The following is a 14504-nucleotide window of genomic DNA, read 5'->3' on the forward strand; positions in this document are numbered from 1 at the left end:
ATCTATGTAGCCGACCCATTAAGTTGGGATAAGGCTGAGTTTGTTATTGTTGTAATAAATCTACACTCCAAATGGGCATATATCCAGAATGGTGAAGTGATCATAACTCACTTTCTTAACTCTTAGAGAGCGATCACTTTATACATATTATTTTCTCACAATATGTTGAACTAGAGGTGTTGTCATTGTTGTCAACACACTCACACTGTAGTTAGTTGAGCAACATAGTCATTTGTGGATGACGTGTGTTGTATGGGCTCTGAAAATTCAGGCAGACATATGGTAGTGGCAGAGAGTAGAAAAGTTGGATCTTCTTACTTCTCCTAGAAAGTCTTCCCATCACAATACACTATGAAGTTGATGATGGACTATCTAATAGGTCCAGTGCAACCATCACACATCACAATAACTCCACATCACTCCTATGACATCCTCAATCCATCAATGTACTCATCCAACTCCTTTTCCTCCAGCAAATAAACATTCATCAATTGCCATGGAGTGGGCCCCTTCACTCCTAGGCTAGCCCTCCTTGCAGTGTCAATCCTTGATTGGTAATATGTCCCTTGATCTAGATTAGCTAGGATGCTATTGTAGAATAAAAATTTGGACATTGCATCACCAAGTTTCTCTCTCCAATCGCCCCATACTTTATGGTTCTTTGTTTGGTATTCTGCTGCCTATATACTAGAGGGAAGAACCTCAATGGGATCATCATGTTTCTAGCAATTCACATGGAATCATTAAGTGATGCAAACCTTGGATAAGAATCTACAATGCTCTAGAACACCCTTGTTGACTATCCTTTACTCCGACAACATCTAGGGTTTCTGGAACAAGGTGATATCTCACACTGGGTAAATCCTTAACCCTTCCTCTTACTAAGACCACAGAATTCTCCTAAAGGAAAATCCCTCTACCTCTGCTTCTTCCTCCTCTCCCTTATGGGTTGGGCATCCGAGGCAGTTGCTCTTTAGCCAGAGCTACATGCTCCTTTCACCATCTCTACTTGCCTAAGCCTATCATTTGGGATGTGCAATGGCTTTGTGCCTTATCTTGTTGGTATTGTCTCTACTCTGCCTGTGCCTCGAAATCATCAACCTTGTAATCACTGTCAAAGTCATCAGAGTCAACAGACATTGCTGGGTGTTTCTCGAAGAGTGTCTCATCAAACTCTTCTTATGCCGTTTTCTTTTTTTCCCTCTTTAAGCTTCCTCCCCTTAGGTGCTTAGACATGGCCTTTTGCATCTCATATGGAACTTGTGGGCATTTGTCCACATCCTTGTACCAACTGGCCAAATGCTGCTTCAATCTAGTGGCCCCTCTAGAATTTAACACTTTCCTACATTACAATACATACTTCTTGACTTTTTCTTATCATTTCCCATTGGCTCTTCATGCAATCATACTATATCTCCACCTTCACCTTCACCTCCACCCTCTACCATTGTGCAGGAATTTATATAAGGGTGTATTCGGTATTCGGTATTCGGTACGGTTTCGATACGGTACAGAAGCTCAGTGGCAGAAACTGAAACCGTACCATACCGAGAACATTTTCAATTTTTCAATACCGATACCATACCAGATTGGTACGGTTTCGGTAAGGTATTTAGTCGGTACGAAAATGGTTTCTGTACAAAAACCTAAATTGATCTTTGGGGCTGATATTGCTCTGAAAGATCTTCGATTTCTTCTTTAGTAAGGGGATCCCTTAGCACTGCGTTTTACTTTTCAAAACCCCCCTGAATCCACTGGTTAAAGGAGGAGATGATGGTGTTGATGCTGGGAGTGGGCTCAAGTTAATCCTTGCACATCCAGGTAGGCCCAAATTTGAATTCCTTACATACAGATCTCAAATCTCCGACAATCATTAGTAAACAAAATGATGATTTAAATAAATAAAGGAGATAGAGAAAAGAGAGAGTGCGCACACCAACTATATAGTGGTTCGGCACGGCCTTAGTACTGTCCTACGTCCACTCTTCAAGCTTCTGGCTTGGAATCCACTTATACAGTCTCCTTATCAAGGTAGGAGAAACACCCTCACACAATGATCAACCCTTGATCAATCCACACAATAGTTTTCCAGGATTTATTAACCCCCAAAATGATAGTTTTTCCAGGCTCTATCAACCCGTGATCAATCCACACACAGTTGAGGGACTCAATTCCCTTTAACACAAAATCACTAAAAAGTTATTCACAATGGCTCAAAGGCCAAAATACAAATTACCTTTTTTCAGGCAAATAAGCATGTTGTAGCTCAATCACTTTGATCACCTTTGCTCAGAAGCTCCTACTCATATGTTCATATGAGTTTCTAGTTGAAAGCTAAAAATCTTTTGAGTAAACTCTCATATAATTTGCAAGTTGAAGCTCACTTGGACTGTGGAAATTCACATTTCAAACCAGTAGGGTACCCTATCAATTTTCTCTAAAATATTTTATTTGATTTTTTTAAAAGGTTTAAAAAAAAAGTCGTAATTCTTTTCAATGGACTAACTTTCAAATACCGGTCAATTGCTGAACAGAGCCGGTTGGCCACTATCATTTATGTCATACCCCGCTTGCACTCAACTGAAGGCTAGTGACATGAACACACACAAGTGTCCACAATCCATCAAGGATCCACGATGTAGTACTTTAAGTTCATAAAGCTATATTCTACGATCACATAGATAATAATAAATCAAAATATACACAACTGGTGATATCTAATGATATTTAACATATTTACTCAAAAGAAGGTTTTCACAGTGGAATCAAAATTACAATCATGCCCTATGGGCTATATCTGATAAGTACTAAAGAAAACAAAAGGAAGACAATACTCTCATCCTCAGCGTGCTCCGAATGCACAATCATCACATACGCAACTGTCCTCGTGTGTAACCAGCTCGTCATCCCAGAGGTCGCCTCCGTAGAGATCCGGATCCTCAGCCAACGTCTTCGGATGGTTACCTGAATCATCTAAAAAGGGGCAACAATGGGGGTGAGCTTCCACGAAGCCCAGTGAGGGGTGCACACAAACAAGCAATCATAACAATCTAAGAAAAATGAAATAATATAAATATCCATGTCCAACCACATTAATATGAATGCAATGACATGATCCATTTATTGTCAAACAATTCTAAACAACAATTTCTAAATCTAAAAGGGGTATAAGTGCTACTACAACATAGGTGTTATCCCTAGTCATGAATGTATGTTACCAGTCCCCAGGGATACAAGCTAGTTGCAAGTCAAGAGCATACAGGTCCCTACATGGCTGCTTTGGTACCCGGTAAGCCCTTATTAATAACCCTCCCATAATACCACTACATCGAATCCAACATCGTATGTAGGGTATACCCGTCACCGAATCAAACATTGCGTGAGTGTCTGTCACGATGCTGGCATCTGCGCACCTCAGTCACCAGAAATCATCCCCAACCATAGACTGTTGGACGAAAGGATTAGCCAATACGTAAACCCCCTATTGGCAAGGGTTGTAGCACCAGGGTGGTTATCCTAGCCCAATGCATTCTAATATGCCACAACACATTTCAATCATACTCACACACACGCTCACCCTGAGCCTACAGTGCCGCTGGCACCAACCGTTGGCCACCTTGCACCCCATTCATACGCACATGCACACACACACACCCTGAGCATGCAGTGACGCCGGCACCAACCGTTGGCCACCTTGCACCCCAGTCACACACACACACACATGCACAATCATAATCCACAATCTCATGCCACATCAACACTTTACACAAGGAATAATATAATAATATGGAAAATGATATAATTCATCCACATATGCATTATGATACAAGCATTCCATAAAATCACACAAAATCCCCTCACCTCGAGCTCTAGATGGCAGTAGATAGTTGATGGTTTCATGTTGCGTGCTCCCATCACTTCTCGGTTCCACTCCTAGGATACAGTGTTTTTAGGTTATTTGGTTATTCATAGAGGAGTGGGACACCAAGACTCGTGCCCCAATAAAAGGATTAAAAATTAGCTTTAAAATGGTTCACCGGTGGATGTTCACTGATGGAAAAATCCGAAAGGGATGCAAATCCTACAATATTTTAACCGGCGGATGGTCCCTGCCTTCACTAGCTAGCCGGTGACCATCAGCCAGTGAAGTTAAAATCGGGGTTTCCTTGCCTAGATCAGCCCTATAGGCCCTGTGGCCCCTGTATATGGTGGTGGGAGTGCATATTGTTCAATAGGGTGTCATTTCCCAACTCTATTCTTCCTCTCTTCTCTTTTATATAGTTTATAGCTTTGGTTTTTGTGATTTTTAGAGTGGGTTTGTATGTGGTGCACTTACACAGACCACACCTAGCTTAAGTTTAGTGTAGTTGCTAAATTTAGTTCAATATAACATCATACTATGGATTTTAAATGGGAAATTGTAGAGGGTTTGAGTAGAACACTTGTCTAGGGTTTAGTTACCCCAATTTTTTCACCTTGCCAAGGTAGGTCTCTTACTCTAATTTCCCCCTCCCATTATGTAGTCTTTATGTTGGGTAGGTGGGATTTGGTTGGGTCTCCATTACTTCCAATAAAGAGTGAAATGGGAAGGAGAGAGAGATTGAGAGAGAGAGAGAGAGAGATTTTTGTGTGTGTGTGTGGAGAGATGAGCATATGGGCTTACCTCAAGAATGGAGCCCTAGCCTTCCTCCTTCCTTCCTTCCTCCCTTGCTCTCCTTCTTCTTCTTCTTCTTTCTCCCTCTCCTTGTTTCTATTTTTGGTAGGAGAAGAAATGAATGGTAAGAGTCCTATTTATAGCTACTTAAGTCCCACTAAGGGCTGTTTGGGGAATTAATGGGTTTTTACCCAATACCGGGTTACTCTACTATTCGGCACTAACGGGCCCGCTTCGAGATGTCCCGCCACATTAATCAACTCCCTAACATATTGTTCCATCAATGTGGATGGGTTTGGGGTGCACGATCGTGAGGTCTCGGGTCCCATGGCAAAATAACCCAAAACTGGCTTGTGCACTCACCGTATGGTGTTCACTGGTAGATGCTCCATCCGCCGGTGACCATCAGCCGGTGAAGGCTGAACTGGTCACTTTGAATGGAGATCTCTCCCAGGGTTTCCAGTGTGTGTGAGGTTCGACTGACCTTCCCCTTCGTGTTCGGAATCCCTTCCAATTATTTAAGCATGGGTAGCAGGTGCAAGTGGGGTCGCCTTTCCTTCCTTGGCAAAAGACTGATGCAACCCAGTACTCACTGGTACTAGTGTCCTTCGGTGCCGCACCTGAACATTAAAATAGGAAGTTTTAAGGTTCGGGTATAACAATTTAGACTAGACTTGAGCACCTCTTGGACTCCACTGATCGATTATCTCGGTCGGTTGTTGTATCAACTGTCTGCATCTGGTGTTCTCGGTAATCAGCGGTTCTTATATTGGTTGGCCACTGTGTGCTTCACCAATGACTGCTCATCCTTCAACTGGTCAGCTGGTCCATAGATCACCATTAAAAATTATGGCCTTTAACCAATTTTAGCTCAAATCACAAATCACAAAACACAAATCACTTGGACTTTTCCAATTAATACATATACCATGCCAAGTGAACCAAAATAATGTCCATAAAGGTTACCAAAGGGCTAATTAAAGGTTCAATATAATGTCAACTATTTGATCCATTTTGACTTGTCAGCCAACCTATTAACCACATCTCTTAGGTATTCCCATTTGGGTCTTTAGGTGATTAGCTGAGCTTGAGCATCTGGGATCATTACATCCTAGTATCATCTAGATAGTTACAAGATGAAAAGCAGACTTCAGATATTCTTCAAGTTTTGGCTCAAGTTGCTTGAATCCTTGTGGATGGTTGGACTTGATCTTAAAATTGATGCTCCACCACTCTATGAAAAAGTGTCTTGAGTAGCTAGATATCTCCAACTTAATGCTTGGGCTCAAAGACACCTTCTCAATGCTTGGAACTTGTATACCCATTAAAGCAATTGGAAGAAAATATAGTTTTTCACACACAAATAGAATGTGTTCACCAAAACAAGCAAGCCATTAAAATCATAGATTGTTCAAATAGCAACTTCTCAACAACACCTCTCTATGTTGATAATTCTAGCGTCATTCGCATTGCTTCAAATCCAATAATTCATAAGCGCACAAAGCATATTGAGGTTGATTGTCACCTCATCCGTAAGAAATATTTAAGTGATCTCATTTCTCTTCCCTATAGAACTTCTAGTCATCAGATTGCTGACATCTATGTCTATGCTGTCTTCTGATCGCAATCACTATCTTGTAACCAAACTTATGTTGTTCACCTCTAGTATAAGGGTATTTTTGTACTTTTGTAATGTACAACTTACCTATAAATATAATATCCTTTTGGGTGAATCGCTCAAGGAGATCATCCTTCAAATTAGAATTATGTATTTTGGTTTCTTAGTCTGAGTTCATCTTGCTTACAAATCTCACCACCATGCTGCTGAGGCACTTGTTTGTTGTACGTGTACACTTTGTGTCACAATTGGAAGGTCATGAGTTCAACTCTTCTTGGGGCCTACCTATAAAAGAAAAGTTTAGTACTTCTGTCTGGCTGTAGATTCAAAAAAAAAAAAAAAAAAAAAAAAAGAAGTTAATAGTACTTCTGTCTGGCTGTAGATTGTCTTTCCCAAGTATGTTTGTATGATGCCACCACCAACCGTTTTTGGTGGTATGTCTCTTTGCCCCCTCTCTTACTGTCTAACAAGTAACAACATAATTGGAAGGTAGTGATAAATTTTTAACATTGAAAATGAAAGTTGTATTTCCACGGAAGAGTTTGATTTTAATGATCAGCTTTCTAAATTTACAGAATATCAGGGCATTATTTCCTCCAGATTGCAACCCACTCTATGCTGGCTTTGGAAACAGGGATACCGATGAGATTAGCTATATTAAGGTTGGAATTCCCAAAGGAAAAATCTTCATCATTAATCCTAAGGTGATCTTTCCTCAATGCCCTTAAAGCTAAGTGATACAGATGTTGATGAGATAGCAGTTCTTAACCATCCTAACTTCTCTCTATGGTGGAGTCTTCAGGGTCAGGTTGCTGTAAACCGTTGGGTAGACAGAAAGTCATACATGTCTCTTCATACACTTGTGAATGGCATGTTTCCAGCCATGTCCTCAGCTGAGCAGGTCCGATTACTTGTACTGTGTATGCATTCACTGTTCTGCATCCTTTCAAGAAGGATAGTAATATGATTTCACATGAAGATTGAAAAGGAGCAAGACAATCTTTTGGCTAATTAGTTTCTCTCTACAACAACTCAGCCTATTCCTCACTAAATGGGGTCGGCTACATGGATCTGCAAGAGGGTAAAATAATAAGAAACAGAAAGAAAGAAAAAAAAATGTGAAAAAAGAAGAGGAAACAAAAATGAAAGCAACAAAGCAAAACCACAGGAAGATCCCACTAAAAAACAGTCAGCAACATAAATCTTTGCCCTCCAGACAGCTCTGTTTGAGGTCATACTGGAGTCGAGACCTAGCCTCTGAAAATTGGTTTCTCTCTGAAAATAGAAATATCTTCAAAGGAAGCAAAGACACCCCAAAAGATGGCTGATGTAGTTTCTAGAATGGTTACTAGCTTTTAGGCAAGAAATGTGGACCAGTTTTGGTTGAGAAGAGACTTGGCTGAGACTTGGTCCCATCTCTTCAGACAGATCAATTACAGAAAGAAGGGTAATGCACCCTTTGAGTATAGCTTTCTTGCCCCTGTTTTGTACTGCAATATGTTGGACCTGTTCTTGAGTCGAGCCATCCAACTTTGAGCCTACTTTAAATTTTGGACAAAATTTTCTGTCTGAGAGAGGCCCCTGTGCCACAGACACAAGGGGCATGCAATGACCACTGTGCCCCTCCTGGAGGTGCGCGCTCATGTATCTGGGCACAGGGGCCGCTTTCGGACAGAAAACACTTGCCCTTTAAATTTATATGGATTGATGATGTTCATATTATGTAGCCGACTCCATTTAACTGAGATTCTCCTGACTGGGCTGTTCTTCTTTCCTCTTGCTTTCATCTTTCATCTTCCATCCTCCATTTTTCTGCTTCTTTCCCCCCTTCTCTCAGTTTTCCCTACTTTGTTTTGCATGGATCCATGTAGCCGTCCCCATTAAGTTTAAATCCTTGTTAAACTTTCCATTATGTTCCTCTTAATTTAAAGTTACATAAGCTGACACCTATCTAGTGTTTGACACCAGGAGGAGTTCAATTCATGGAATTACTGGAAAATGCCTCTTCCTGAAATCAATGTTTGAAGATACTGAAGAGAGTTATTGGTTTCTTGTCCAACCAATTGGACAGAAGGATATCAGCATTTTGATTCCAGAATTCAGTCTGGTAGGTTTACCGTTTCCTAGGTTCCTGCAACTGCTTCAATCTGAATATCAAGTAGTCATTATTTTCTCCACTTATATTAGTCTACCAGAAGTTCTGCTAGGGACTATACATCTTACACCTTACACCATTTTTCACAAGAAACTGAAAAATAAGCAAAGGTCTTTCCACACCATAGCATCTTTCAATACCAGCCAACTATATATATATATATATACATTTTGTATATTATTACTAATGTGTCCCTTAACTGGGGCTATACCTAGTTTCCTGGAAACCTAAATATACACCTGGAAATTGTGGGATGTCCAAGAAGCCTGTTACCTATGTTTTTTATTCCCAAAACAAAATCTAGATAGTTCACCATGTGGATTGCATGAGTTCTTTTCCTCACTTCCCTGCTGAGAATATTTCACTAATTAACTGCACCACTTTTAGCAAAAAAAGAAAAAAGACACTTGTAAGCTGCTTCCAAAAGAAAATTGATCTTTCCAAGGAAATTCAGTGATTTGCTTATTTGATATCTTTGGGCAACTAAAGCCCTGGTTAAGTTGAAACTTTTTTAATAATATATAGGCAACTTGAGTGTCTCTTTCATTTTTTCTTAGATACAGTGGGTTAAAATCTGTGATCAAAGAGTAGAATTTACTCTCCATTAGAACCATTCGAATACAAAAGGGACCTTTTTTTTTGGTAAGAATACAAAAGGAACCTTGAAGAATGAAATTTGGAGTTTTGACTTGAATGAGGGCCGTATACTCTTTTTCCATGTGATTATATTGGCATTATTATGATTAATTGTTTAGGAAGACACTTCTTGTCATGAGAAATCACTTGAAACTGCTAACAGGCATGGGATTATGTGCAGCCAAAGTATTAATAGAGGGGTGGCAACAGAGGAGAACTCCAGCGATTATTTGTGCTGGGTTTGCCAATAGTTGGAGGCAGAAATTGTTGTACAGACTAGAATCTGTTAGATGGCTCACAGGTATTCTCAACCAGGTTAGTCTAATTTATAAAGCTGTGTTCATGTAACCCCATGAACCCTGTAAGCAATGATGTAAAGCCTACTAAAAAATAAAGTTGGGGGGGGGGGCATATATTCATGTATCATTGTCTTCACATATGTTCCAAAATACGCTCGAGTTCAAGTTATTATATTTATTGATTTTTTAGTTTGGTGGTTGCCTTATGTATCCCTTCAACAACCAGGCATTATAGGTGACATTCTCTTTCAATTGAGAGAGCTTACTTTCCAAAAAATTTGCATGGATCATAAAGAAGATGGAAAGAGATTACATATGTGGAAGGATTATATAAAAGGGAGATGAAAATTTACATAAGAGTAAAAGAAAAGAGTTACATAAGAAGAACAAGGAGAGAGTTACAAAAAGAGGAGCAAAGAAAAATACTCAAAGAAAGAGATACACTTCGAGTAAGAAAAAAGTATGAAGAGATTCTATGGGAGGAAAACAAGTGAAGAGAATGAACTTCCTTTATTTAAAAGAACCTTTTCTTACATAAGTACACAAGACTCACATGTGACTTAACCTAAGGACACTAAGACTCACATGTGACTTACCTAAGGACACTAAGACCAAGTTAAAAACAGACTCATTTAAGGAAAGGAAAGTGGAAGAGTTGCTTCCTTAAGGCTAGTAGGTTAGAATGGAAGAGATCACAAGAAGTGTATACAAGAGAAGTCTCGATTCATGGAGTTAGTTACCAATAATGTTGTGTAATGATTACAAAAAAAAGTGTCATGGCCATGATCCTCTAATAGGTTGTGGAATAAGTTGAAGTAACTCTTGATTTGAGAACCAAACTGCATTGATATTCTGTCCCTTTTTGAGAAGCCATGGTCAGACTTTCAAGAATTCCCGTTGCTTCAACCTCCATCTGCTTCTTCTTGTAGATGAACCAATGCTAATGAATTTAAAGCCACCTTGAAATATGATACCACAAGCTCATCCTGCAGCTGTTTAAAAATTAGTAGCGCTAACACAAACCAAAATTGGGTGATTAAAAAGGAAGAGATGGCTATCTTCTTAACAAGCTGACGGGATAATATATATTAGACAATGCATCACTATTATCCATAGGGAAAGCAGTTGAATCATATTAATACATCACTATTAATATCCATAGGGAAAGCATTTAAATCAGATAACCAGCGATTTACATTCTGTAACACAGAAGAAGGGTTAGGGATGTCTGAATTAGCAAGAATTTGGTTTATAAGTTTCCAAATAAAATAAATGGTAATGGAAAAGACAAAAACACTACTTCATATTTGATAAGAGAAATAAGTTAAAAGATGAAAAAATGTACTGCACCAAACTTACAAGAGATGATGTCCTTATCCGTTGGGGTCATAGCCCCAGGAGTCCAGAAGCCCAAATTCGTGATGAGAATTCACATGATGTGAAAAGATGATGTAAGGTTTTAGGTGAAATTTGTCTATATTTATCTATTTACCAAGCACATCCCTTACCGGTATTCCATTTAGGAGAGAGTTCTGTAGAAGACCACCTTGAATTTTGGGTGGATTTAAAGTTTCCATAAGAATTTTCACCAATTCGAGTGTAGGGATCGAACACCATTCCTTCGAGTCAAATCCCAATGAGGAGACATCCTTGAAGAAGTAATGAATTTAGAAGCAAGATGAGTAGAAAAATTGCCTTTCCATGATAGAGTGCACCACCATCGATCAGGATGATAGGAAAGGGAGAGTGGTAATATATCGAGATTTTAGGGGGGGTGGAGAACGGAGGATAACCGGTTAAGATTCTATGAATTAAAAGAAATGAAATTAGACACCCTTTCATTGGGATAGATTCTAGAGCTATCATAAGGGATTTGATCAGTAGCAATGGAAGGGTTCTAAAGGCCATGCCAAAAGAAGATCTCTTCCAGTTCCCACTTTAAAAATCACAATTTTTTTGAAGTAGAGGTAAATTGGTGGCCACAATATTCCAGGTCCAAGAACTTCTGCGCCTTAGAGTTCTAAAATCAAAGAAAGAAAAGTTAGGGCAATATTTTGCCCTAGGAACTTTAGACCAGAGAGAATTTGGTTCATTAAGGAGTCTCCAACCAAATTTAAGAAGAATGACCTTATTCTGTGTGGTCTTATATCCTCAATCCACCCTAGGAGATTGGAAAACAAATTTTCTTCCAAGCAATGAGATGCTTTTTCGTTGAAGATGGTTCACCTCAATCCAAAAATAGGAGAAAATCGAATTAATGTTACAAGAAGTTTTAAGAGGGAATTCAAAACAAGACATAAGATAAGAGGGTATAATATATATTATACATAATAAATTGTGTCAAAATCTTACGACTAGCATAAGAAAGTAATTAGCTTTCTAGGTAGATGATACGCTCAAATTAGTCACCCAGTGAAACAAGAACACGTGGCATCCAAGGGAACGACACGTGGCGCCCAACTGAGGAATACCCACTATGACCATGACTCCGGAGATCAGAAGGAAGGGGAGACTAGAGTCCCCCTCAACTGATAGAGGCCGTGAGGACTCTAACTACGTGAAGAGGAGGAGATACCGAGATAGGGAATATTCCCATGAAGGTAGGAAGTTGTATCCTAGTAGGACTCGGAAAAGGGGTAATCCTATAAGAAGAAACCCTAAAAGATAGAACGGGTAAGTCAATATGCTCACACCATTCTCTTGTGAAAACACTGTTCTGCGGGTTTCTAACTAGGGCATTAGAGGAATAATTCCGGAGCCACCTCCGGGCCTCTGCCTTCTGTGCTTGTGCAGGATCGACGCTCAGCCTCATACAGATTCTCGGCAGTAATAGATTAGCGCCATCTGTGGGAACAACAGAGTGATGGTGGGAAAAACCTAAAATCGGAAGAAAACAAGAGTAGCACCGAGAATAAATATGAATGAGGGAGAACCTTTAGAATCTCTCCCCCCTCGGTGGACATTGGTGAAGAACAGGGAAATAATGATCGGAAAGGTTTCGCGAGGGACCAGCGCTCAGCTGGACACTCGGTGCGTAGAGATAGTAATCCTCCACCCCCTCCTAGGGCGTAGGAATATGTGACTAAGGAGTAGTTCGACGCCCTTTAGGAGAAGTATGACCAAATGGCTGAGACAATGAAGGAGGTCTCTAAGGTCATCTCTCAGAAGACCAATGGAGCAGCGTGAGGCTCCCATGTCCAGCCAGAGCGAGTTCAAGACGAGGACCGAAGTAGCTCAGGGTCGATAAGATCCGGCTGAAATACTCAAAATCGAACAACAAGGGAAAGCCCCGCACCCAAAGAAAAGACACGGTGCATTGCAGGGGCTAGGCATTAAGAACCACACCAAGGAAACGGTTAGAGACATGAAGACTTAGGGTTAAAGCAGATGATTCTAGACTTGAAGGACAAAATCCAGAAGGCAGCAGAAAACCAAATAGGCACTCGTGAGCCGAACCTCACTAATGACACGGCTCTAGCTGATGAGGTCATGAGGGATCCGCTCCCGGTTAGGTTTCGTCTGCCCAAGTACGACATGTACGACGGGTCAAGGGACCTCGTCGATCATCTAGAAGGCTTCAAGGTCTAGATGCAGTTCCACCGGGTCTCGAAAAATATCATGTGTCGTGCCTTGCCTTTGATGTTCAGAGGAGCGGCAAGGCTATGGTATAACCGCATGTCGACGAAATCAATTCACAGCTTCAGTGATTTGAGTTACTTATTTATGAAGGGATTCTCTAGTAGCCAACATCTTCAAAAGACCACATTGAACCTGACCAACATCAAATAGTATGAAAGGGAATCACTGCAAAATTAAATAAAGTGCTTCCAGCAGGAGAAGATCACAATCAGAGGTTTGGACCTGAAGGAAGAGTTTACGGCCCTGTTGGGAGGTGTCAAAGACCAAGAGCTAAAAAGGTCTCTGGAAAAGCATACACCAAGGAACCTAGCTGAGTTAAGGGCTCGATGTGATAAGTACATTCAGATGGAGGAAACCCTTTAGGCTAAAGAAGAAGCTAAAGGGAACGCGAGGAGGAAAAGGACCTCAAGAGGTGATGATAAGCCTTCTAAGAGCAAGAGACAAAAGTCTGAACATGACCGGGCACCCAGCCCGCCGAAGAAGTTTGAAAGGTATGCACACCTAAACCGGAGGAGAATGCAAATAAAAAATTCCCCAGACGCCAGAGCCATGAAGTAGCCTGGGAAGATGGGACGACATCCTAAGAGACGCAATATGGACAAATATTACTACTTCCACAGAGACCATAGTCACGACACCGAAGATTGTTGGCACCTAAAGGGAGAAATAGAAGGAATAATCTGAAGAGGATATCTGGGCCGATTTGTAGACCACGAAAAGGAAGATGCCCAAGACGGTAATGACCTAAGGGACAACCGCCAAAGGGACGACAAAGGCCATTGTGAAAGAAGGGGGCCAGCCTGCAGAGGCAACTAGGAACAACAAAGGGACCGGACCCTCAAGGAAACTGATCATTGCCCCTAGGGCGATCATAAAAGCCCAACTAGGGTCATAGCCACTATAAGCGGAGGCTTGGCCACTGGAGAAAGTTCCATCTTGGCCAGGAAAGCAAAGGCCTATGCGAGGAGTGTACATGTGGCTGAATGGTCAAACAAGAAGGCCAAGATAGGGATAGTTATCTCCTTCTAGGATGATGATCTGGAGGGGGTGTAGACGCTACATGACGATGCTCTGGTAATCACCATGACCCTAGCTGACTGCAGAGTAAAAAGGATCTTGGTGGATAATGGCAGTTCAGCTGATATCCTGTTCCTCAAAGCTTTCCTGAAGATGGGCTTGGAAAAAGAAAAGTTGAAGAAGGTTGAACACCCATTGCAAGGGTTCTCGGGTGCCCTGGTCAAGGTAGAAGGATTAGTCGAATTACCAGTAAGAGCCAGCACTGGGGACCGCTAGGTAACAGTTATGATAAACTTCTTGGTAGTAGACATCACTTCGGAGTGCAACGCCATCCTGGGAAGAGTCGGCTTGAACCTGTTAAAAGCTGTCGTCTCCACACCACACCTCAAGATAAAGTTTCCAACTAAAAATGAGGTTGGCGAATGCTGAGGTGATCAAGAAGCATCTCGACAGTTCTATGCCACAACCTTGTGGGGAAAAGAAAGG

At 40.9% G+C, this 14504-nt stretch overlaps 1 protein-coding gene across 9 annotated transcripts in view; it reads left to right on the forward strand.

The window, feature by feature from the left end:
* Positions 1-9551, forward strand: part of LOC122086152 (phosphatidate phosphatase PAH1-like) — a 43362-nt gene extending 33811 nt beyond the window's left edge. For 2 of the 9 annotated variants that reach the window (XM_042654874.1, XM_042654870.1), the window contains exon 8: positions 9227-9551. Coding sequence is in view for 5 of the 9 variants with exons in the window: in XM_042654870.1 (XP_042510804.1) it covers positions 9227-9256 (30 nt within the window). In the remaining 4 variants the exon portion in view is untranslated. Of the gene's footprint in view, positions 1-6847; positions 6977-7074; positions 7174-8227; positions 8380-9226 lie in introns of those variants that run through there. The other 7 variants (XM_042654873.1, XM_042654871.1, XM_042654868.1 and 4 more) reach the window with 6 other exon arrangements.
* The last annotated feature ends 4953 nt before the right edge of the window (positions 9552-14504 follow it).

Source organism: Macadamia integrifolia, chromosome 8, assembly GCF_013358625.1.
Source record: "Macadamia integrifolia cultivar HAES 741 chromosome 8, SCU_Mint_v3, whole genome shotgun sequence".
Lineage (NCBI taxonomy): Eukaryota > Viridiplantae > Streptophyta > Magnoliopsida > Proteales > Proteaceae > Macadamia > Macadamia integrifolia.